The following is a 26,720-nucleotide window of genomic DNA, read 5'->3' as shown; positions in this document are numbered from 1 at the left end:
TGAAATTCCCAATAAGTTTGATGTGTCACATGACCCTCTTCCTATTGAAAAAACAAAAGTTGGATTCAAAATGTCCGACTTCAAAATGGCCGCCATGGTCACCACCCATCTTGAAAAGTTTCCTCTCTCACATATACTAATGTGCCACAAACAGGAAGTTAATATCACCAACCATTCCCATTTTATTAAGGTGTATCCATATAAATGGCCCACCCTGTAGTTCCTCTCTGTCTGATCTGCCATTCTTTTTCTCATTGACTACATTCTCTGTTTTTGAAATCCCCTTTAACTAAGGTCACTTTCACATAAGAAAATCCTCATGTAAGCTTATGTTTGTTGCTACAGCTTTTCACATGACCATATTTTTCTATGGCCCTGTTACAAATGCATATGACTTGCAACACATTTTCTCCTTTGTTTTTAGAGCAGAGATCTTTTTGCTCTCACTTATGGTACTTTAGTGGCACAATTGTGCAAAGATTATGACAGTGATGAGGAAGTTAACAAATACTTGGATGCAATGTAAGTATGTGGTGTATGACTTATTTTATAACACAATTTGCTTTATGGAATAAATATTTTAGTAATTTAAGAATGTCAAGACCTGAAGATATCTTTTATACCAGTATAAAAATTTGCTTTTGTTGGCAGCACATTTCTTTGTAAGGCTACTTTCACATCTGCATTTTTGCTGGATCCATCATGGATCAGCAAAGACTCTTCCGTCATAATAATACAACCGTCTGCATCCGTTTTGAACGGATCCGTTTGTATTATCACTAAAATAACCATGATGGATCCGTCTATAAAACCATTGTAAGTCAAGGGGTGAACGATCTGTTTTCTTATGTGTCAGAGAAAACCAATCCGTCACCATTAACTTACATTGCGAGTCATGACGGATGCGTCTTGCTCCGCATTCCAGGACAGATTCAAAAACGCTGTTTGCAGCACTTTTGTTTGCTTCATGGGAATGCAATGAAATGGAACAGAATGCATTCTGGCCACTCCGTTGCCTTTAGTTCAGTTTTGTCCTCATTGACAATGAATGGGGACAAAACTGAAGCGTTTCCCCCGCTATTGAGATCCTATGATGTGAAAGTAGCCTAAACAGGGCATATGCTGCTGACTGTAATGCCACAGAAATGACCCTATGCTTAGGCCTAGTACACATTTCAGTTATTTGGTCAGTGATTTCCATCAGAAATTGTGAGCCAAAATCAAGAGTGGAGACTATTCAGAGATAAGGTATAAGGGAAAGATTTCCTCCTGTTCTGTGTTTTTGACCCGCACCTGGTTTGGGCTTACAATATCTGATGGAAATAACTAACCAAATAACTTTAGTGTGAAGTAGGCCTTATATGGCTGTTCATTTGGGCAATTATCTGCTAGTGTGAAGGTCCTTAAAAAAGCACAAGTTATCAATTGTGCTGGTGACATGCCAGAAATCTGTAAAACGTTCCTTACTTCTATACAGAATTAATGATCCGATTTTAACCATGAATTTATTGATCTATACTGTAGTTTACATACATAGTGAGCAAACCAAAAGTTGTTGTAGGATCACAAATTAACAAACCGGAGACGGACACTAGCACAAAGCCCAACAAAATGCAGCAGCATCTCCATATGCTAAGGCAAACCACTATAGGAAGGGAGGTTGCTGGGAATTATGGACCGACTGAAGACGAAACACCAGGCATGGCATTCAGCCAGTTCCCTCCAGTTTTCCAGATTTGGTTGTTAAAATTACAACTGGATCGGAGAACCGTGTTACCGGCTGAGTCCTGATCTGGTGCTTTGGCGGTATGTGCACCATTTATATGGTGTATTTATGTGTGTTGCATATATATATTGTATGTATATGTAAACATGTGTTGTGACTCTGCGTGTCCGCCGTTGAGTAGGGAACCTGTTGTTAAAAATTTGAATCCAACCCCTGCGAAACACTGAACACATATCAGCTTGCATGCAGAAGCTGGCAGATGGACTAAGGTAGCATTAGTGGATTCCATACAGCCACTGACCTAAAGAAACTGTGTAGCTGCTAGAGTCCAAGCAAAAATGCAGATTAGACCCCAGAATGGAGCATGAAAGGAGCATGACTCATGGCGTAAAAATACCTTTATACTCAATGTTAAAAAAAATATACTTTTATAATTTATTTCTATTATTTGAAGATTTGGGTCAGTTCATAGACTTCATTATAGCTATAAATGCTTTATGCCTTAAGTACAGTTGTATTAGCCTTTTATTTAATATTTAACTCATTATTTTTATCATTATTTATTTTATTTTTAGGGGATATAATATTGGAGTTCGACTAGTAGAAGACTTTTTGGCTAACTCTGGCATAAAGAAGTGTCGCAGTTATAGTGAAACAGTGGACATAATTGCAAAGGTACTGTAAATGCATGTTCATGCTATATATATTCTATAATATAAAAATCATTTTAGGCTGTTTTCACATTGCATAATTTAGTGCAGGGGTTTCAAACTTGGCCGTATATGTGGGCCGCAATATTGTATATCATATGTTCAGTACATACTGTACATGTCTCACATTCACCCCCCAAACTTCATCTCAGCTGGCCATGCCTGGGAATGACACCAAAAGCTCCCCTAGTTGTGAGAACAGTGAAATGAGAGAGGCACCACTATTTTTTGTGGCATTGTAATCAGTTTTCAAAAGTACATTTCACATGGACGGACAAATCCTTCTTAATACAGCCCCTACATGAGACCCCAAAATTAATACAGGGCCCAAAATTCCTATATACTGTACCTCCAAACAGACCAAAAAATTAATACAGACTCCCAAACCGGAGCCCAAAATTAATGCAGACCCCAAGACTAGGCCTTAAAAATGAATACAGACCCCCAAATTCATATACATCTCTGGACAGACCCAAAAATGAATGCAGACTGCAGATGAAGCTCCAAATTTATACAGACCCCTGATTAGCCCCCAAATTTATATAGACCACAGATCAGACCATCAATTTATACAGATCTCAGATCAGACCCCCAATTTATACAGACCCCAAAGATTTACAAATCTCAGATCAGATGCCAATTTTTACAGACCCCAAATCAGACCCTAAATTTATACAGACCTCAGATTGGACCCCAATTTGTACAGACCCCAAAGATTTACAGACCTCAGATCAGATCTCAACTTTTCCAGACCCCAATCAGACCCAAAATTTATACAGACCTCAGATTGGACCCCAATTTGTACAGACCCCCAAATCAGACAATTGTTGCTCTCTATAACCCCCATCCAACCCCTCCATTCCCTAAATGTGAACCTGAGAGCAGACAAGAAAAAAATTCTCACTTCTCCTCCTTCATGTGCCACCACCACCACCACTGTGTCCTTGTGCCAGCGTTGCACTGTGTCCTGACACCAGGACATAGAGCAGACCCGACACCCAATGAAGAGGACCAAGGAGCGCAGAGTAATGCCTGCACAGGTCTAACAGTGCTATATTCACTGTTCCTTGGCCTCTTGTCCTATAATAATGGGCACTTCTCAATGGAAGCACTCATTATTTTATTGCGCCCGTCCCCTTCCTTGAGGTATCGCTGGCTGCATATAATTGCCTTGGGGCCACATTGTGATTGATGGAGCTAAGTAACGCATGTCCATACAGTGTTAAGGTGCTTTATTTATCTACATGTACTTGTGCGGAGAAGAGGAAGAGCCGGTAGGGTTTAGGCGTAGAAAATGGTCTAAATGTAAGACAACAAAGATGTTGTCTTATATTTAGAATTGTTGGTGGATATGCCAAGGTTATGTAGAGGTCAACCCCTCTACATAACTTCGGCAACCCATCTCCAGTTCAGGGGCTTATTAAGACCGGTGTCTAAAACGCAGGTCTTAATAAATGTGCACCTCTGTATTTCCTGTATATTTATATATGGTCCAGCAGACAGATTAAAACTTTGCTTTAGTTTGTTGCCTTCCAAGATTGTAAATTGTTCCACACCTACAAAGGTAACTGATTCATAAGACAAACAATCAAGAGTAACTGATTTATAGATGGCCTCTTTGCAAGGATTGTTTACACAGTGCGCCTGTGCCATGGTTGGGTTGCAGAAACCATGCAACCCACCTAGTTTCCTAGTTAATGCCCGGCCATTAACAATAAAGACAGAATAAACAGTTTGGTTCTAATCAATAAGACTCCATTCACACGACCGTATTTTGTGTGAATGCACCCTTATGATCCTGCTGCTGCTTGCATTGCCATGCGGTACTTGGCTGAGCAGAAACCGTGTCCAAAGCGATATGTGGCTGTAACATTATGTGATCCAAAATATTCTTATTATTCCTCGTTTTCAAGGCTTTTTAATATTGATGACCTATTCTCAAGACAGTACAGGGAATGACAAGGGGCACTGTACAGGGTGTGGTAAGAGGGCACAATGCAGGGTATAAGGGGGCACAGTCACGTGACCCTGTGATGTTAGAAGGTCCTTATGGTGCATGCGGTTTAGACAACACCATAATGAGAAGCAGAGGAGTGAGACAGGAGCCCGGGGCCCTGGATGGACAGGAAGGGTGGAGACAGCAAGTAGGTGGAAGGGGCCCTGAGGGGGATTCATGAGGATGAGATAGGACAGGATATGAAGGGGGGGGGGCAGGTGTCATGGAGGCAAACTACTTAATAAGGCAGTAAAACAACCAAATAGCATGAAGCTGCTGGTATACAGCATTCGGCAGCAACTCGCAGTGCAAGTCACAGTGCAGACTCACAGACTGTGTTCACACTTCTGCTCCAGCCCTGCGGTCTCTCTCCTCAGGCTGCATATCTTGTGTAGAGGGGGCGTCTCTGACGCTCTGCAGCAGCCGGCCTCATGTGCATTAGAGGGCCTACCAGAGTGGTACTGCATAAGTGAAATGGCAGCAGTGTCATTGATGGAAGTGCTCATAGCAGCTCAGTGGGCCCCTCCAGGAGCAATTGCCGGGTGCTGACGCCGGCCCTGGTCATCAATATCGGATTGGCGGGGTTCTGACACCTGGCACCCCTGCCAATCAAGTGTATGAAGAGAAGGCTGAAGGCAACTACCTAAAACATCACTTTTAAGTTAAATATCGTCAAAAAAACATCCAGTCAACATAATTCAATCCGGACCAATATAATCGTAGTACAGCAGCCAAGTCGATAAAGCTGTCACATGAGGACGGTCAGCAGTAGGTTACTTTGGTACCGCAGATGAAACACAGTTAAAATGGGGAAATTCTCTGTCCCTATACTTTTCCTGGAGAAAATGCAAAGCCCAGAGATACGCCTTGATGGTAGGAGTACTCTGTCCACGTACCTCAGCTGACCTGTCCGTACGCAACCCTAGCGCCTATCTGATACAAAATACCTTATCTGATACAGTATACAAAAGTCCCTTATCTGATTCCATAGTCCCTGAGAAGTCGCCTGTCTTCGGTAACCTCTTTTTATGTGCCTTACTGGGACATGCTATATGAGAGGGGAGTCCTTTCACCAAGAAAGCCCTTTGCTCAGAATAACTACCGGTCTTTAGTGTAGCCAGCAGAATTACATTATTGGTATGCTGAGTGTCATGTACATTTTTGTTTCAAAATTAGTATTCAAACAGCATCTCTCTAAACTTGATCATAAGGGATTCCAAGAGGTCAGTCAAGGAGCAATCAAGTGGACCTGTAACCACATGACCACATTGTCTCCCATTGTGTGTTCTCTCCTAAATGCACATATCCCAACCATAATGATGCATGATTAATCATAAACCTTTATGACGGATGGTTTTGAGAATCCCAACCTAAGCTCCTTATGATTTTTTGTATCCAGGATTAATTATCTAATAGCATTTTGTGTTGTCATTCTGTTCAGTAACGCCTAACCTATAAAGCTGGTTCTCAAGAACTACATAAGCAATAAACCTGTCTGTATGAGAATACTCTCATCTGATATTATATGTCAGAATCACTGCAATTATCTTAATTCTGCTTTTATATACACTCTATTCATTTACAGTTTAAGTCATTACAGTCTTTCATATGAAAACGCAGATTAACAACTTTGAAGTTGCGTTACATCTTGTTGGATGATTCCTGCCTGAAAATACTACCATTTAACTAAGTCAACAAATTATGTGTGTGGTGACGGAGATGTAAAGGTACTGTTATCAGGCAAAACCCTTTCAATCAAAGCTAGTCTAGTGTCAAAATGGCTTATTTGACACAATTAGAGATTTCTCTCATCTTCAGAATGGGCAGGTGCAGGGCGTCAAATTGTCATACAACTTAAATAATTTGGCGTAAATAAATTGTGGAGGTATATACAAAAAAGCGCACCATAGGGTAGTAGGTTCCAGATTAAAGTACTGGTGGATAGAAGAAAAAGTGGAGACTTACTTTAAGTGGTTGTGCTAAGCATAGGCACAACACTATTGCAGGCTTATTATGAGCAATTGTCCAGTCTCCGGGTGTGCAGCCAAAGTGTCCGTTTCTTCAGGAGAAGAGGCCCAGTCTCTCCAAAGTCAGTGTAATACAGTTGCAAGAAAAAGTATGTGAACAAATTGGTCATAAAATGTGATCTGATCTTCATCTAAGTCACAACAATAGACAATCACAGTCTGCTTAAACTAATAACACACAAAGAATTAAATGTTACCATGTTTTTATTGAACACACCATGTAAACATTCACAGTGCAGGTGGAAAAAGTATGTGAACCCTTGGATTTAATAACTGGTTGAACCTCCTTTGGCAGCAATAACTTCAACCAAACGTTTCCTGTAGTTGCAGATCAGACGTGCACAACGGTCAGGAGTAATTCTTGACCATTCCTCTTTACAGAACTGTTTCAGTTCAGCAATATTCTTGGGATGTCTGGTGTGAATCGTTTTCTTGAGGTCCTGCCACAGCATCTCAATCGGGTTGAGGTCAAGACTCTGACTGGGCCACTCCAGAAGGCGTATTTTCTTCTGTTTAAGCCATTCTGTTGTTGATTTACTTCTATGCTTTGGGTCGTTGTCCTGTTGCAACACCCATCTTCTGTTGAGCTTCCGCTGCTGGACAGATGGCCTTAAGTTATCCTGCAAAATGTCTTGATAAACTTGGGAATTCATTTTTCCTTTGATAATAGCAATCCATCCAGGCCCTGATGCAGCAAAGCAGCCCCAAACCATGATGCCCCCACCACCATACTTCACAGTTGGGATGAGGTTTTGATGCTGGTGTGCTGTGCCTCTTTTTCTCCACACATAGTGTTGTGTGTTTCTTCCAAACAACTCAACTGTGGTTTCATCTGTCCACAGAATATTTTGCCAGTACTGCTGTGGAACATCCAGGTGCTCTTGTGCAAACTGTAAACATGCAGCAATGTTTGTTTTTTTTTACAGCAGTGGCTTCCTCTGTGGTATCCTCCCATGAAATCCATTCTTGTTTAGTGTTTTACGTATCGTAGATTCGCTAACAGGGATGTTAGCATATGCCAAAGACTTTTGTAAGTCTTTACCTGACACTCTAGGATTCTTCTTCACCTCATTGAGCAGTCTGCGCTGTGCTCTTGCAGTCATCTTTACAGGACGGCCACTCCTAGGGAGAGTAGCAGCAGTGCTGAACTTTCTCCATTTATAGACAATTTGTCTTATCGTGGACTGATGGACAGCAAGGCTTTTGGAGATACTTTTATAACCCTTTCCAGCTTTATGCAAGTCAACAATTCTTAATCGTAGGTCTTCTGAGAGCTCTTTTGTGCGAGGCATCATTCACATAAGGCAATGCTTCTTGTGAAAAGCAAACCCAGAACTGGTGTGTGTTTTTTATAGGGCAGGGCAGCTGTAACCAACACCTCCAATCTCATCTCATTGATTGGACTCCAGTTGGCTGACACCTCACTCCAATTTGCTCTTGGAGATGTCATTAGTCTAGGGGTTCACATACTTTTTCCACCTGCACTGTGAATGTATATATGATGTGTGGGCGGTACTATGGGGGAGGGGACACCCACAAGGTGTTCCCATATTTGCATAAATTGTGACTTATTCATATATCATAAAATATCATATATACAGAAGCGTGATACATTCATACATCTTTTATTAACTCCTTCATGCCCAGCACCAGACATTTACGGTACTGGGCGCGTGTTTAAAGATGGCACCCGCTCCTGCCCACTGTGGGATCCATAGCCGCGGTTGGCCATCTGCTTCTTTTAGCAGACACCCGCGGCTAATGTCCGCAACCGGCAGTAATGCCGATCACGGACATTAAACCCCTTAGATGCCGTGGTCAATCCTGAAAGCTTTCGCTTTCGGTTGTGCTGGGGAGATATGGGGAACACACAGCAGTTCCAACAGAGGCAGGGCAACACCCTCAACCTGATGCATGGCCTAGTGTCACAAGGAGGGAAAAATTTTGGAAGATGGTGAAGGAGTACATAGTAGACCGTGTCAGCGTCCTCAGTGATCCCTGTTTGCCTTACAACTATTGGGTGTCCAAGCTGGACACGTGGCACGAACTGGCGCTCTACGCCTTGGAGGTGCTGGCCTGCCCCGCCGCCAGCATTTTGTCACAGTGTGTATTTAGTGCTGCTGGGGGCATAATAACTGATAAGCGCATCCGCCTGTCAAATGAAAATGCTGACCAGTTGACGCTTATAAAAATGAACAAGGCCTGGATTGCCCCTGACTTCTCTACTCCACCAGAGGAAAGTGGATGAACATAAAGGCACTCTAAATGTGGCTTTTATGGTGTATTGATACACTGTATTCCCATGCACCCCTTCCACCACTAAAAAGGGTATATGGTTCAATCTCCCTTTTCTCGTCCTCCTTCTCCTCCTCCATCATATCAACATGCTTATTAGGCTGCCCTCGCTCCTAATGTTTTAGATGGTCAGCTCAGCAGCGGGCCCTCACCCATAATTAGAGGGTCACCAGCAGGCCCTCACCCATAATGTTTTTGAGGGTCACCAGCAGGCCCTTAACCATAATGTTTTCGAGGGTTAGCTCAGCAGCAGACCCTCACCCCTAAATTTTTAGATGGTCAGCTCAGCAGCAGGCCCTCGCCTACAAAATTTTTTAGATGGTCAGCTCGGCAGCAGGTCCTAGCCCACAACATTTTTTAGATGGTCAGCTCGGCAGCAGGCCCTTGCCCACAAAATTTTTTAGATGGTCAGCTCGGCAGCAGGCCTTTGCCCACAAATTTTTTTTACATGGTCAGCACGGCAGCAGGCCCTTGCCCACAACATTTTTTAGATGGTCAGCTCAGCAGCAGGCCCTCACCCATAATGTTTTAGATGGTCAGCTCAGCAGCAGGCCCTCACCCATAATGTTTTAGATGGTCAGCTCGGCAGCAGGCCCTCGCCCACAAAATTTTTTAGATGGTCAGCTCGGCAGCAGGCCCTCACCCCTAATGTTTTAGATGGTCAGCTCGGCAGCAGGCCCTCGTCCACAAAATTTTTTAGATGATCAGCTCGGCAGCAGGCCTCACCCCTAATGTTTTTGATAGTCAGCTTGGCAGCAGGCCCTCGCCCACAAAATTGTTTAGATGGTCAGCTCGACAGCAGGCCCTCGCCCATAACGTTTTAGATGGTCAGATCGGCAGCAGGCCCTCGCCCACAAACTTTTTTAGACGGTCAGCTTGGCAGCAGGCCCTCACCCCTAATGTTTTAGATGGTCAGCTCAGCAGCAGACCCTCACCCCTAATGTTTTAGATGGTCAGATCAGCAGAAGGCCCTCGCCCCTAATGCTTTAGAGGGTCACCAGCAGGCCCTTGCTCCTAATGTTGGGTCACCAGCAGGCCATCAATCACAATTTTTCAAGGGTGTCTATGATGCCCTCCTTTATGTGTAATAAAGGGTGTATTGGAGTGCCGATTCCTTGTAATTTTTGGCAGCCCTTTGCCTTGGTGCATAGGCTTTATGAGTGTAGGAGTCCCACTACCTGAACAATTGTACCACAATGTGAATAGTGCCCTCCTTTATGTGATATACAGGTTGTATCGGAGTCCATCTTCCTTGTAATTTTTGTCAGCACTTGCACTTTATATACAAGTAAATATACAGGAAAGAATGTTTCCTAACAATTTTTCCTCTAAAATCAATTTTATCTTTGGTTTTGTGCGTATTATTGTCAGTCTGTAAAAGCGGCGTACTACTCGAACAACATCGTTCCCAGCAGCAACCTGGGAGTCCAAGATGCATCCAGACATCCTCCCTATGCTGTTCCCAAACCATTTCAGTGGTGTTTCCATCAATTTATGACCTTTTCCTATGAACCAGACACCCTCCCCTCTTCAGAGCAGGGTTGCCTGATTTAATGCTCGGGTTCTCCCATTGACTTCCATTGTGCTCCGGTGCTCGGTAGAGCACCCCAGCATCCCGAGGTGTTCTACTCAAGCACCCGAGCACTTTGGTGCTTGACCAACACTATTTATTACTAATAGTATTGAAATTGGACTAACGCACAATACAATTAAATTCTAGGACCAGATCTATAGACAAGTACGGGGTACCGCTATGGGCACGAGATTGGCGCCCAGTTTTGCTAATTTTTTTATGGGTAAATTTGAGGAGAGTTATATATATATCAAACCAAATACTAAATGGATAACATCATCTTTTTTAAAAGGTACATCCATGATCTTATCATTATCTGGAGAGGGGACAATGTAAGCATCGATGAATTTGTGTCACATTTGAATGACAATAAATGGGGAGTTTCATTTACGGGATCCCACCACAATATTGGAAAATAATATCTTGATCTGGAGCTATTCATGCAAGGGCGCGAAAATCTTAACTCGCACGTTTTTTAAAAAGTAGACAGCAATAGCTATCTCGATTACAAAAGTACACATTATAAAAAATGGAAACAGAATATTCCATTTAGTCAATTTAAGAGTATTATACGGAACTGCACCCTGGAGAGGGACTTTGAAAAACAAAGCAAAGTCCTTCACTCAAGGGGTACCCCAATGAGATTATCATCCAAGCGAAAAAACGAGCACCGGGACTCACACAATTGGAGTGCCTGCTGCCCAAATCTAGAGTAACTCCGAAAGACAGTATGCAATCACTTAACTTTATTACGACTTACAAACAGAACCACAGTTTGGTGAAATCTATTCTAAATAAACATTGGCACTTACTAAGAAAATACCCTATCTTACGTCAAATTATACTGAGAGTACCCCACCTTACGTATAGAAGGGCCCGCACCCTTAAGAATATTCTAGCCCCGAGTGAAATAAAAAGTGCAGTCAGATTGAATAAATATACGATTACCCTACAAAAACAAGGCAGTAAAAAATGTGGACAATCTAGATGCCTGTGCTGTGAAACTATTTGTCAAACAACTATTTTTACAAACAAAAGTGATGGAGAAACATTTCCAATATCTGGGTCCCTAGACTGCAATTCCACATGCGTGATCTATATTTTAGAATGCTCATGTGGCCTACAATACGTTGGGCACACTATCCAAACATTGCGCAATAGGCTAAATAAACACAGGTCAAACATAAAAAAGAAATTTCAAAAACATTGAGTTTCCAGACACGCTGCAAACTATCATGGGGGTAGCTTTTTCGGCTTCAAAATTACCCCATTGAACAAATACCAGTACATCAGCGCAAGAATTTACAATGTATAAGACGTCGCGAGATGTACTGGATCTACAAATTGAATAGTCTTAACCCATACAGTCTAAATGAAGCATTTGAGATCAATCTTTGAATCTCTTTAAGTATATAATATTTCACGAACTAAGCCTTTTTTTCTTTCACTATGTTTTTTTTGTTTTTTTTCTTTATATATTTTTTTTATGTATTTTTTATTAGAAAAAAATGTTTTAGCACGCTTTTATAGGATCTCCCTTTATTAGCATGATAATAGTACCTTATCCAGTAACCTTTTAAATAATATATAAAAAAAAGTCAAAAAATATTTTTAAAACAATTTATTTTAATAACCATCTTTTATACATTCTTCTTCCTATACTTCCAATTTACATTTTATCATGCTAACAAATAATGCTTTTTACCAGCAGTCTAATTCCTGTCTAAATATACCAAATAATATACAGGGTATAACATCTAAATGTCTAAATATATACAGGGTATACTAAATAATATTCTTTAAATAGGCAACTTCCTGGTATCTCTTCCTAGTCCTAATAAGAGCCAGTGTTGTTTCTCTAACTGATGCTACAGCGTCGATCACCTTGACAAGTCGGGTGATCGCGCTGCAACGTCAGGTGATCGCGACCGGGCCTAGCTTCCTTCCTCTCCATGACAACTAGAGGAGGGGTGATCACGTGACTAATCAATCACGTGCTCACCTTCCCCTGCCTCCTGGAAGCCATGCTACACCAACGAGAAAGGTCATGTGGTCGCTGGGACTACGATCACGTGACCTGTACCAAAAATATACATTTATTCCCCCTTATACACACGATTTTTAGTTGGTTTTATTAATAAAAGATGTATGAATGTATCACATTTCTGTATATATGATATTTTATTATATATGACCATACCTACCATATTGCTAAATTGTCATACAAGGCAGCCTTCATTTCAGAAACCCTTCTACCTTCATGGCACCATTTACTTTTATTTTTGCTTCATAAAGATGCAAGGGGTCAGTTTTATATCAAGTTACCATACAGGGGCTTTTGCGGAATTGACATTGATCACTTATCCACAGTGAATAGGTTATAATTGTCTGATCACTGGGAGCCACACTGATGGACCCCTACTGATCAAAAGAATGGGGGTCCCATGCCCCCCCATTGCTCCTCACTGCATCAATCCTATAGACCTGGAATGGAATGGCAACATTTATACTTGACCGCAGTTCCATTCAATCTCCTCCTTACTTTGTGGACTACAATTAGGAGGAACAGGAGATACAGTATCCTCATTCTCATGATTTGCGGGGTTCCCAGCGGTGACCCCCCTAGCAATCACACACATAGCCTATGCTGTAGATAAGTGATGCATGTCAGTTGCAGCGCTCCATGTGCTGCTGTATGGGGCATCATATAGTGCCATGGTATGGAAATTCTCCCCACAGAGGGATTACTCTATGACATCCATTTTGTTAATTCATGTTTTTTTCTGTCAGATTATATATGTAAAAAAACACTTTATAACTTTGGCAGATCCACCGCCAGTTTAAGGCTTTATTAAGACCGGCTTCTAAAGCGCCGGTCTTAATAAATGTGCCCCATAGTGACCTTTTTTTGTTTTGCATTACATTGTTTGCTATATAATGTTGTACAATATCCTTGTGTGTTTGTATAATTCTTGTGATGTAACATCACCAAGTAGACGATCACTGTGCACAATATCCCAGTATTGTGACATCACTGTGTGCATTATCCCTGTACTGTGACATACCTGTAAGCATTATTCCATTATTGTGACATTATTTTGTGAATTGTCCCTGTACTTTGACCTCACTGTGAACATTATCCCACTATTATGATATACCTGTGCAGATTATTATACTAGTGTGACATCGTTCCTGTCGCTGTGAGCATTTTCCCCATACTGTGAAATAACTGTGAGAATTATCCCCTCACTGTGATATTGCTGTGTGCATTATCTCTGTGCACTAGGAAAACCAAAATAATAATTTAACCTTCTACATTCTGAATTTGCTTCATGATGGTCATGATGGAGTGTGGCCCCATTCCAGGTTTCGTTATAGGCCCCATGTTTGCTGAGCACACTTGATATTGCACTGATGAGGAAAAGGAAAGTTGGAAACTTATGGGATGTAAACTGATGAAAATTATTAATGGATAAACCTTCAAAAGCTCTTCTAGCTTTACAAAGTCAAAGAATTATCTCTATCTAAACTAAGGATACACTGTTTAATAGACCCCTATTTTAGAACTGTCCATGAATTTACAGATGGGAGGTAACCCCATTCTTATGGCTATTGATATCGCAAGACACAATAAATATTCCCAAAAAAGGATGACAAAATCACAGTATAATATACAGTATTTATCACCAACTGTTCTTCTGTTGTCCACATTAACCTTATCATCATCACCATCAGTATTATCATCTACCAAATCAGTATCAGCTATATCTGTGGTTCCTGAAAAAGTTCCCCTTCATCATCTGCCCTCATAGTAATATAACGAAATCATTATACCTGTTTGCCATGCTCTTTGTTTAGTGAACATCATATAGTCCACAATGTTATTTAGAACAATACCGTTTTTTTTATATATATAGATTAAAATACATTAACAAATAGAAAAATAGTCAGCAGCACTATTGTCGATGGGCTGTGGCTGTTATGTCAGCTCAATTTAAAATGTAACTGTCATTTCAGTTTGTATATGGACGGCAGAGATGTTAACCCCTTAGTGACCACTAATATGCCTTTTTACTGACAAAAACATAGGGGGTTTTAGCTAAACAGCTGGCTTTAATCAATCATTACAAGTACCTAAAATGGTGCATTAAAAACTAGAGCTTGTCCTGCAAAAAATAAGACCTCGTAAAAGTTATAGCTCTTGGAATGTGATTTTAAAAAATGTGCGTGGTCACTAAGGGGTTAAATATGTTTTAGTATACTTTTATTAGGGAAAGATGTTTCTTTATTCTAGAAAACAGAGTTTAAAGAGTCTTCTTAGCAAAGCTGTAACTGAGACTTACTAAGGAGAGTTTCTCTTCAGTCTTCAGCGTTCTACTGAGCGTTGAAGACACCTGTGTGTAACAAGTCAGGTAGGTAGGGAGATGGACAGTGATAGGGCACAGCCAGGGAGGTAGTGACAAGAGGCAGGCTGGAAGCCTCTGTATGTTACACCCAGGCATCTTCAGCACTCAGTAGAACTGAAGACTGAAGACAGACTCTTTACTAAGCTTTACTAAGAAGACTCTTTATAGCACAGTTTGTGGACAAGAATAGCGCTGTTTCTGGGGAAAACAGTCTAATAATTTCCCCTAATTCCAGACAATGTCTATTTCTGTATTTCAGTCAGAGCAAAAATACAAATAAATTTTAAACCTTTTACATATATGTGTTTCAATGAACTGACATAGAACACATCAACTCACTTGTAGTCATATTCTTCTTTGATGTCCTAACGTCTATCATACTTGTGCATCTACAAAGTCCATCATTACTTCTTTTCCTCTGAAATTTTCATCTCCATGTTCCACAAACTTGTGGAGAGTACTGTAGTATTGGTGATCTGCATTAAATGTATATAGTGCAGAGATCTTCTCCCATGCTTTATTATTGGGCAACTCAAATGCAGTCGGCTCTTTGTTTTCAAAGAAACTTCTAAGGTTCCTTTCTGCAAGTTTGTCTGCGTATTCCTGAGCCAGATGATCAAACTTATCTTTTTCTTTCTCAATATAAATTTTCCAGAATGACATTTGGATTGAACTTACTTTAGAATAACAACTAGACCAACATGTACATAGAAGAGAAATTGACGCCAGAACAGCAATGAGACACCAGCCTAGAACCTGGAAAATGCATGAGAATGGCATTAACATAAAGTTACATATCATGTTTAATAAGTAGATTAGCTCACATTGATCATCATAATAAAGTGAAGTTCACTTCTGAGTCACATGCAGCATATCAGAATATTTTACCAGTGAGACTCTTACCATCTTATGCTACAGTAATTGCTATAAGGTTTGCAATGTAGTTGATTAGATGAGCTCCAGACGTATGCTGCACACTCCAGCAACTAACTATAAAGCTGTATCAGCACCAGTGATGGCCAGTTTGCCGTGTTCGCCCGCGAACACATGCGGGCTGCCATCTTAACTCACAAGTCCGGCGATGCACAGGTAAGTCCTTACCTGTGTCTGTGCGCGAGCCGGATTGAAACAAATGCGGTCACCGGGAGCAGGCAGTTCCGAGAACAGCCCCCGGTGACTGCATTTGTTTCAGACCGGCTCGCGCACAGGCACAGGTAAGGACTTACCTGTGCATCGCCGGACTTGTGAGTTAAGATGGCAGCCCGCATGTGTTTGCGGGCGAACACGGCGAACTGGCCATCACTGATCAGCACAGACACATGTGCTGTAAACTCCTGTAACCATTAGAAAAGTTAGAGCCCTGTACCCTGTGTCTTAGGCATCACATGGTCAGTAGACAGTGCGAAGACTCCTTCAAAGCTCCTGTTAATTACAATAGACACAGAACAGTCATCTTTCCTGCTTTTCAGTCAGCTCTAGCTGGACTCATAAAATCCTCATTATATTACCAGGGAAATGTTCAAAAAGGATTATACAGCCATTCTGACACTGACTTTTAAAGTAAGTACACCAGCCTCATTAGGTCTAAGAGAGCTATTGACAAAGCACCTGTCACCATGATCAACCCTATTAAACCAGGCATACTGTCTGGCCATGGTGAATAAAATGAACCCTCACAGCTTCACCACTAATCTTCCTAGCCTGATTGACAGGGCCAGATATGCTCACTGTTCAGATGCCTGGCTCTGAAATCTTGTGCTTGCACAGGTGAGATTTCATTGGCACATGTGCAGATGATCTCTGGAGGCTCTTCCCACTGGGATCTGCAAATGCCATCATCGGTGACTAGGCCAGCCCCTAATTGCTACATCACCTTATTTGCAGATTCTGTCAAAGAGACCGGACGACAAAGTCTTGCATGCAGGACTTTTTTGTCCAGTAAAAAAAAAAAAAGAATCCTGATGGAGAATGAACAGACTCCATTGTAGTCAGTGGAGTTGTTGTAGTCATTGTAATCAACGGAGTCTGTTTAGCTCTGATCAGATCAGTTATGTACCCTATCCAGCACTTCCATTATTTTCATTGTTCTGCTCCTCTGAAGGAAACAGTGATTTGAACTCAGCCTAACATTGTCCTCTTTAGACATAAAGCTGCTCTACTGTCCCTACTAAAAAATACTGATCTTTAGACAGTCCCAAAACAATAAATAGATGTGAGCTTTGACGCTATATAAATGCTTATTGAACTTTTTTTTTACCTAATAGTTTAGCCATGTACCTAAGAAGATGCATAATATATCCTCTTGTTAAATACAGTAAGTACTTCTTATAATATGCAGCAAACAACTATGCCTGTCATCTTCTAGCAGAGAAATCTTTAATGTCATCGTAAACTGTGCTTGTCATCAGCGATCAAAGCAAAAAAGACAGCAGTGAGAACCTTCTTAGCCATGTCTTCAGAAAACGGCACCATCTTGCACACTTTCATTAGCAAATCTTAAACTAGTAGAAAATAACATCAGAGACAATAGCCATGTACTTGAATGTGATCAGATTAGAGAATGCTGCCTGTCTACAGGAAGGGCCCTTACTTACTGTCTGTCACATAGAAGAACTGTGACTGAAGTGCCAAGAAAGGAGTGGTGGGGTTTTCAGTCTGCATTATGATAACTCTCAGTTAAGATAATCTAGTAGTTTTACCTGCAGTAGTAGAAAAGCTACATAAATTGTGATATATACCAAGTAACAAGCCCATACCAACCTCCACTGTGATGCGTCAATATTTAAGGAGTCCTTTCACATACCTGAGACTGGGCTTGAAGAACCAGGACAACCTCTTGTGATTCGTAGGCGGGCAATGTTGCTTTGCCACAGGTCACTTTGTAGAGTTGTGTCTGACACTGTTCAGATTTGTTCCTACACAGATGCTGCACAAACTCTGGATTCTGCCAGGCGCTCATTGCACACGTGTAGAAGGTTCCATGAAGCAAGGCTATAGAAATCCACATGACCGGAACTATCAGAGAATTCAGTAGCAGCTGTAAGAAAACATGCAGCCCGTAGCAGCGGTCACCATTGGGGCACATCTTCTTTGGCTTAAGACAGCATCCTGTAACAAACTTCCAAGTTCTACTGTTTAGGAAATAACTGATGATCATAAGAACTACAGCAGGAGCGAAGAGAAAAACACATCCATACATCAAGTTATGTTCGGTACATGGGCACTGGAAAACTACCAGAGAAAACAGCTGCTGCCCACCAGCAGTAAGAATGGTCAAAAAGCCATAGCCGATGGCAGATTTCTTATCTGCACAAAGCTTGAGCAATTTATGTAAGACATCCATGATGTTTAAAATGTGAATGCTGTACCAGAAAGTGACTGTCTTCACGTAATATATGCTTTTCTGCAGCAAGACATTCAAAGTATGAAACCAGTTTGTCAAGTCTTCAAGTCTTCAGACCTGATGTCACTTTGCAGTAAAGCTATCCCCAAGCGCCTATGAAACATGTTGTGCACTATATATATTGACTTTTAATTTGTTGAGTGGGTTGTTGTCATCATTTACTAATATGGCTAATAGGTGCTGTATATTGAATTATGGAGCTGGGATAAGTAATGATGTGTTGCTATAAGTACATGTATAATCCTATAGGCGTCATGAAAAGCATCATTAATAAACTTCACTTACTGTATGTACATGTAATGTCCTGTACCTTACCATGCTCATCTCCAACAACCAGATTTCACTTATTGCACTTATTGGCAAAAAGAAAACACACACACACCAGATAGAAATGTTGGATTGCTGCAAAACTTTGGAGTACAGTTTTGTCTCATGCAGATAAATGACCACAGGAGGGCATAAAAGTGCTTCCTCTGCTACCTTATAAAAAGTCTCTCAGAGGCTACTTTTTGGTAGTGTACCTCATGGTGAGAGATCATTGACTGCTAGATATGTCCCTACGATGTATCCAAAGACATTTTGCCAGGTTGACAGACTTTGAAGGGACTGAAAGAAGCAGGATGATCATTTTCAACGAATTACCCACCATCTAGGCCTTTCTGACCTAGCTGTTAGGAAGTGTTCGTAGCAGTGGTTATATGTATGAGAACAGGCTCAAGACTGCCCAGACAGACCACCAGTAGAGAGGATTGTTTGATCCACCAGCAAGCACAAACAACTCCCATAGTTTTGTTGTCCACAATCTAGACACAGGTGACAACTTTAATACATGCCCCTGTCTCTCCCCTTACCACTTAGCAGAAGGAAATTTTGACTCACCGCACCAATTGCATATCCTTCCATAGACAGCCACCCACTGTCGCCTTTTGCATTGGAACCTAGACTGCTATGGACTGGAATCAAATTGTCTTTAGCGATGAATCCAGGTTCTGTTTGGGATACAACGATGGTCAGGTTCTAGTATGGAGACCTTGTGGTGAGTGATTCAATCCTGTCTTTGCTGTGGAGTTACACACTGTACCAAATGCTGGTGTGATGATCTGGGGAGCCATCACATATGACAGTTGGTCACTCCTTATAGTGATACGAGGGATACTAACAGTGCAGTGATATGTGCAAGACATCCTGCGGCCACACTTGTTACTTCTCATGGTAGAGCTTCCAGCTGGAGTTTTTCAGCAAGGTAATGCTCGCCCACATACAGCAACAGTTTTCCAAGAATGTCTCCACTAGATGCCTGTTTACCAGATTTATCGTCAATAAGCATTTATGGGACCAGCTGGAATGCCAGTGTCAGCAGCTTACTAGTGTACAGGATCTACTGGTCCAACATCTGTGGGGAAATGTGTCACAGCATAACATACAAAACCTGTATGCCTCCATGCCCAACTGCAGGAGCGTACAGTAGCTAAAGGCTTTTGGGTCCTGGTAAAAGAGTTCAACTTGGGTCCCCCTTCCCTCAGAGCTTTGTGTCAAGTGTCAGGGGAGCACATAGTCCTGCTGCCTGAGGCAAAAATTTAAACAGCAACCCCCACCCCCCAATGCCAAATTCTTGACCTAACCCCTTCCCTCCAGCCAGAGGACTAACTTGAACATTCTGAGACCCAGTTGACAATCTTTAACAGAGCCCTTCCAGCATGCACTTTCTATAACACCAGTGTCTTCTTATCTTATTATGAGGTCTTTGGGCCCCCTCAGGCTCCTGGGCCCGGTAGCGACTGCTACCTCTGCACCCCCTGTAGCTACGCCACTGCACAACCGTATCTCTTGTATTCAGGCTATAGGTTGCCCAACAGGCTCCTTTCAATTGTACAGTTTTCCTTAATAAATGTACCATTTTGATCTAATATTGTGATCACTTACATATATCACCCACCAAAGTCTCACTAATACCTGGGGATAAAAGAAGGATGACAAAGCAATAATAATACTAGAAGAAATACAGGAGGTATTACAAATGTTTTTATTAACAATGTGTAATGTGCTATTACACTTCTGTGTAATACACGTCAGTGTGCTGTTCCTTTTCTATAGGATACAGTCGTTTTTCTTTTTCTATGGGGTAGAATCTTTTATTCCTCCAGAAGCTTCCTCAAAATAATTTTTGCCCTACACGTGAGCACAGGCGCCAGGCTCCCTTACTCCCTCCTGCTGCCATGTGCCGTGCTGACAAGCGTGGGCAGCAGGTAGCTTAAATTGTTGTATCTGCGCCCCGTGTCGGAGCTTCCTTCCTTGCTGGCCTGAGTACAGCTGTGTGTCTCTGCCATCCTCCTTCCTGCTTTGAGTCCTGTACTGTTTGTAAAGGGGTGCACGGGCGTGTCTGTCCTCCTTTGTGATGCAGCATGTATACGCCCTCTATCTCCCTGGTGTATGGCTGGGTTGTAGGATGTATTTAAAGGTGCATCCTGCCTCAGGAAGGTGCCTGAGCAATCTTGGTCACTAGCTAGTCTAGTTCCTTGTATGAAGGTGTTTAGAAGTTTCTGCTTTACTGTGTACCGGACCCTGCTTCTCGATTAATCGGACTTTGCTTGATTGCCGCCTGCCCCTGACCTAGGACTTTGATTACTGACTTTGCTTGCTTGCTGCTTGCCCTGACTCCGGAATTCCTGACCACTTCTTTCCCCTCAGTGCTTTGCACTAGTATCTGTGATCCCCAGGTCAGCTGCCACTACTCCGGGGACTGCTCTGGAGTGGTACCAGGTAGTTACTTAGTCACGCCCCTACAGGGTATAGCCGGTCAGTGGTGCAGTGAGTCCACATTCGCTTGCATAACAATCATTTTTCTCGTCAAGCAGGTGGCATGCTGAACCAACTGAACCAAAACAAACCAGTTGCTATCAAATACAGACATAGACTCCACATGAACCAAAATGGAAGGCCACTGTGAGAGTGGTTCCCATTATAGTGGTTGTGTCACAAATAAAGCTGATAGGAATTGCTATATTTACTCATATCTTTTTAAAATAAAATATTAACAGCCTATTGTCACCACTGTAGGCAATAATCTTTATTGCCTTGTGTAGGTTACTATCGGCTTGAACACAAGTCTTATACAGGGTAGGCCTCTAAAGAAAAATAACTCTTGTGTGTCAGGTACAGGATAATTCTTATCAGGTTTCATTAATCAAAAATGTGTTACAGTAAACCTATATTTATTGCCCATAACAACCAATCAGAGATCAGCTTTCATTTTACCAAATCAGTTTAAGAAATAAATGAGGCCCACTGTTGCCTTTCCTGCCAGCCGAGAGCAGTAGTGGTCTGTGACAATGTGCCCAACATGCCGTATTTGATTCAACTAAGAACTGCGATGGTAGAGACCTGTGTATGCACAGGCTATTTCGAATAAACATAGCAATGTTTTGCTGGTCATTATCCAGACCTTCCCATTCCAGCAAAATCAGTATATGGTTTGGTGTGAAAGTAGTGTAACACAGGATTCATTGCCAATAAAAAAAAAAATATCCCAGCAGCACACATCAGGAGTACCACGTGTAAGGCTACTTTCACACTAGCGTTCGGGGCTCCGCTTGTGAGCTCCGTTTGAAGGGGCTCACAAGCGGCCCCGAACGCATCCGTCCAGCCCCCAATGCATTCTGAGTGGACGTGGATCCGCTCAGAATGCATCAGTCTGGCAGCGTTCAGCCTCCGCTCCGCTCAGCAGGCGGACACCCGAACGCTGCTTGCAGCGTTCGGGTGTCCGCCTGGCCGTGCGGAGGCAAACGGATCTGTCCAGACTTACAATGTAAGTCAATGGGGACGGATCCGTTTGAAGATGACACAATATGGCTCAATTTTCAAACGGATCCGTCCCCCATTGACTTTTAATGTAAAGTCTGGACGGATCCGTCTGAACTACTTTCACACTTAGAATTTTTTCTAAACTATAATGCAGACGGATCCGTTCTGAACGGATCCAAACGTCTGCATTATAGGAGAGGATCCGTCTGTGCAGACACCAGACGGATCCTCTCTGAACGCAAGTGTGAAAGTAGCCTAATGAAATTGTTTCACCTCAAGCCATACTGCGTGTCAGTTGTGTAAGATAAACAGAAGCTTTGGGTGTATTGTAATTTGCTACTAGATTTGCTGCAGAGATTTGGACCCACTGGTATACATCATGTCTGATAAAGCATGGTTAACTACAGAACCATAGGTACTGGCACACAAAAAAGTTGCATCAACAACTGATTAATCATCCGAAATTTATCATCTGGTGTGTGTGGCTATAGATACATGGATTATAGGTCCGATATTCTTTGTATGCTAATGAGGTGCTTCGAGCACCGAGGGGCAGGCCTGGTCCCACGGACCACCACTTCACCTCTGCCTTTCACTCTTTGCCACTCCCTTTTCCCCTCTGACTGACAGATTCTCACTTTTTCCGATGTTTCACCATTAAATTTTGTGCATTTGCCAACAAGAGTACAGTTGGCTCATGCCCAGTTCGGATCTCAGAGCAGGAACAGCAGTATGAATTTATCAAAAACTACACATCAGAGAGGTCATTGCACTCAGCTTGATCAACCAAGGCAGTATGCTAGGTTTACTGCTGACAGATGCATAGTGATGAGGTAGTACAGTGTTCATTTTAGGACATGGTCAGATATCATTGTCAAGTATCAGAATAATGCCAGTGTGACAACTGACCCTGACATCTGACACTGACACCTGACACTGACATCTGACTCTGACACCTAACCCTGACATCTGACCCTGACACCTGACACTGACACCTGACCATGATACCTGACCCTGACACCTGACCTGACTTTGTTATTTGACTCTGACATCTGAGTTTGACTTATCGTCTTAATAGGTCAGGGTCAAAGTGAGAATGAGTTATAGATATAAAGAGGCATAAGAGAAAAAAGTGACTTGTTAAAAATACCTTTAATAAATGATCAAGTGGGTATAGGTATAAATATACCAACTGTGAAAAAGCTACGTTGGCCGAGAGAACTCAGTTAGGGAGTAGCAATCCCTTGGACAAAAAAACAAACATAAAGACACCGTAAGCACAGGGGTTATAAAAATAGGTAAAACGACAGCGGAATAAAGTATCATGGTCTTTAACATCCGGTTGCAAAAGCTAAGTACCATATTTAATCGTACCCCCTGATGAGCCTAATTAGCATTGGGCGAAACGCGTCGGGGTTTTGTGGTGACCACCTTTCTGTTGGGAACATTTCAGTGACCAGCGGATTTTGCTCACCTGAGAATAATGGTGACATACATCCATATAGAGCACCATTTATTCGTCATTGTATTTAAAGTGTTTCCTGGAACTTTTTGTAACTAGGGAATTCCAGGGACCTGTTAGCACTAGGTATGGGGACAGGGAACCTCCACCTTTAGGGGGTCGCCCTGGGCACAGCAGACCTCTAGGGACTCTAGGGGTAGCTAGTGAATAATTTTAGCCCTGCATCTTCGGGCTATAAGTAATTATTTATCCCTTTTTCTCTGTTTACATATTTTTATAACCCCTGTGCTTACGGTGTCTTTATGTTTGTTTTTTTGTCCAAGGGATTGCTACTCCCTTACTGAGTTCTCTCGGCCAACGTAGCTTTTTCACAGTTGGTATATTTATACCTATACCCACTTGATCATTTATTAAAGGTATTTTTAACAAGTCACTTTTTTCTCTTATGCCTCTTTCTACAAAACTTTGGTGACAATTTATCCTATTATAAAATCTCTAATGCTGTAAAAAATTAGTTATAGATATACTATGTATTTGTATGCTAAATCACACAATCAAGAAAATCCTTCAGTTTGCTGTCTGAAGCTATAGCTCAGTAGTTTAGATGATTGACATTTAATTGAGCCCTAGAAAAGAGACAAATTCAAGTGATGTCTGACTCTTCTCTTCTCACTAGTCAGCGTCGCATTGACTTTTAGCTTCATTGTACTTTTAATATTCTCAATCACATACATAAAAAAATTCCTTTAGTTTGCTGTCTGAAGCTATAGCTCAGTGGTTTAGATGCTCATCTCACATGCAGTGTTCTTGGGTTCAAAACCCCTATCAGTCTTTAAATATTGACATTTTATTGAGCCCTAGAAAATAGACTTTTAGGTTTACTGTGTATTTGTTTTTTGAATCACATAGCTAGAGAAAATCACTACCTAACAATAGGTAGACCTGTAGCTTACTGGTGGGTTGTCTGACTCTGATGCACCTACTAATGGACAAGAAAAAAAAAGATTATGGATATATATTTTTTTTACATAAAACATATGACAAAGAGTACTGTAAGTAGTCCTTTTTTATTTTATTATAGAGTACATGAGTACCACTATAGTAAGGGGGGCACTAATTTACTGTATCTTCTTCTAATTACAGGTGACTGTAGGCTATTTTGTTTTCTGTTGTCTTGAAAGAGTCACTGTACAATACAATAATGTATTTTTATTTCTTAGGAAGGGGTCTAATTATCAGATTTGTAAATCACTTTACTGAAATTATTTGTCGGCATCCACCCAAACATAAGCTGCAAAGATATGACCACTAAGGGTCTCACTAGTCCACTGTGGTTCGGCATGGTCCAGCTCTCCCAGCAAATACAAGCAGGAGGAAGTGTGGGTGTGTTCTGGAATAGCTGATGAGGAGTCTTGCCAGATTCACTGCCTCTTCACAGATCTGCCAACTAACTTATCTTACTGTAAGTCTGCTCTCCCTCTGCTATCTTACATGGCTTATACATTGATTCACCTCACTCAAGTGTGTTTGCAGTTCCATATTAGCAAGAATCACTATTTTTCTGGTAGTTTTGAAAACTGTCTAGTCATACTGTTTTTACTGTATAGCTTCCTCTAATTTGTTGTGCAGTTGCAATAATAGACATTTTAGGCATCATATAAGCCACTTTTTTTTACCAGTTAGCAGATATGGCATGCCTACCTACTGCCCCTATTTTCGACCAAAGTCCCTCTATCACTTTTTGCAACGTAAAAAAGTTGTCAGAGTTCAGCTCTGAGCCCCTGTATTCACTCATATAGCCTGTATACATGTTGCATCAGAGCTCCCCTTTGCCCTGCACTGTATAGCGCAGGACAAGGGCTTTTTCTTTACTACTGGTGAGGTGCTAGCAGTGAGCCCAGTGATGTCACTGTCACAAATGGGCCATCTACAGCGCTGCCCTAGGCTGTTTTAGAGCCTAGTGCAGTACTGTAGACCGCCCATTTGTGCCAGTGACATCACCGGGCTCACTGCTAGGTGGAAGTCTCTACCTAGCATACTCATGTGAAGAGATTGAGTAGAGAAAAAAGAGGTTAAGTGGATCTACCAGGGCAAAGTGCCGGGACCTGGGCTCGACAACAAGATCAGTACCCTATCACCCAACTTCAAACAAACACCTATAGTAACATTACAGACCAAAGAGGCCCTAAATCTGAAACCGGAGACTTGAGGTGCCACCAGATCCCTTGTCCTCTGAACCGGCAGTATCAATTCTAGATATTTTCACACATTCAGTATCCACCAGCAGTCCAGATCATTTTTTAAAACTACCCCTCACAATATCAGATAATAGTTTTTAGAACAAATATCGCCAACAGCCAAGATAACACAGAACTCAACACCCCCGGAGCGGAAGAATTGGACTACCACCCTGTCCATAAGCCCATACTTGACACAAATGAGCCAACCCCCAACCCAGGTTTATCGTACCAAAATCACCCAGTTCTTTCCCCCTCTGAACCAATCACGAAAAATACACATTTACGGTATAGAGGGAGAAGAGGTGGAAAACGCAGACAGCCCCGCAAAGAAAAAGTTAAAACCAAAGAAGAATTTGACGCGGTAACACCAATAACATTAGAAAAATCCAAAGGTATTTTCAACCTTTCTAAACATACTCTACTCCCCAGTGAGTTATTGCTCCTACTGATCAGTCTGACCTCTTTGAAGTGTTTGTTGACCTTAATCAACTCATTAGGAAACTGACACTTCAGAGACATTTTGCGAGTAAATCTCTAGAATTGAAGAATACTCCCATCCCCACTCCCCTTTTGACTAATTCGTCTACCGAGACACCGATTCCCTGTGAATTGAAAGGGAAATCTACCTTTTATCCATTGGAGAGTAAAGGTCCCTTCATCAAATATTTCTATGATGTGACGATGAAGGACCTTAAAACTACCTTGGGGGAACCACATAGGAGTGTTCTGAACTAGTGATGAGCAGCAGGGGTAATATTCGAATTCGCAATATTTTGCGAATATTTCGTAGAATATTCGCAAATTCGAATATTCGTTATATTCTATGATTTTTTTTAGAATTTTTATTGCGAATTTTTTTAACTTTTAGACAAAGAATATTACAGCATTATATTAGCTAAATTGCTCTATATTCGTTTTTTTTCGAATATTCGCTATATTGCTATAACTTCGTTTTTTCGAATATTCGGAATATTCTAAAACAAGAATATATAGCAATATAGCGAATATTCGAAAAAAACGAATATAGAGCAATTTAGCTAATATAGTGCTATAATCTTCTTTGTCTAATAGTTGTAATTTT

The 26,720-nt window shown here is 41.6% G+C and overlaps 2 protein-coding genes across 2 annotated transcripts in view; one reads left to right on the top strand and one right to left on the bottom strand.

Annotated features, from left to right (window-relative positions):
- Positions 1-26,720, top strand: part of TRAPPC3L (trafficking protein particle complex subunit 3L) — a 169,524-nt gene that overhangs the window by 67,358 nt on the left and 75,446 nt on the right. The window contains exons 3-4 of the mRNA XM_040426842.1: positions 425-522; positions 2,302-2,401. Of these exons, the coding sequence (XP_040282776.1) occupies positions 425-522; positions 2,302-2,401 (198 nt within the window). The remainder of the gene's footprint in view (positions 1-424; positions 523-2,301; positions 2,402-26,720) is intronic.
- Positions 15,039-18,076, bottom strand: CALHM5 (calcium homeostasis modulator family member 5). The gene is made up of 2 exons (XM_040426840.1): positions 17,537-18,076; positions 15,039-15,489 (listed from the first exon to the last, which is right to left on the bottom strand). The coding sequence occupies exons 1-2, from the start codon at positions 18,074-18,076 to the stop codon at positions 15,109-15,111; spliced, it is 921 nt and encodes a 306-aa protein (XP_040282774.1). The 3' UTR covers positions 15,039-15,108.

Source organism: Bufo bufo, chromosome 4 (assembly GCF_905171765.1).
Source record: "Bufo bufo chromosome 4, aBufBuf1.1, whole genome shotgun sequence".
Taxonomy (NCBI): domain Eukaryota; kingdom Metazoa; phylum Chordata; class Amphibia; order Anura; family Bufonidae; genus Bufo; species Bufo bufo.
Note: the sequence above shows the minus strand (reverse complement) of the source record. Positions and strands in the feature narration are given on the sequence as shown.

Coding starts and splice junctions, on each gene's coding strand:
- CALHM5 (XM_040426840.1), bottom strand. CDS start 18,076: ATGGATGTCTTACATAAATTGCTCAAGCTTTGTGCAGATAAGAAATCT. Junction 15,490..17,536: donor TTCTTCAAGCCCAGTCTCAG/GTATGTGAAAGG, acceptor TGCATTTTCCAG/GTTCTAGGCTGGTGTCTCAT.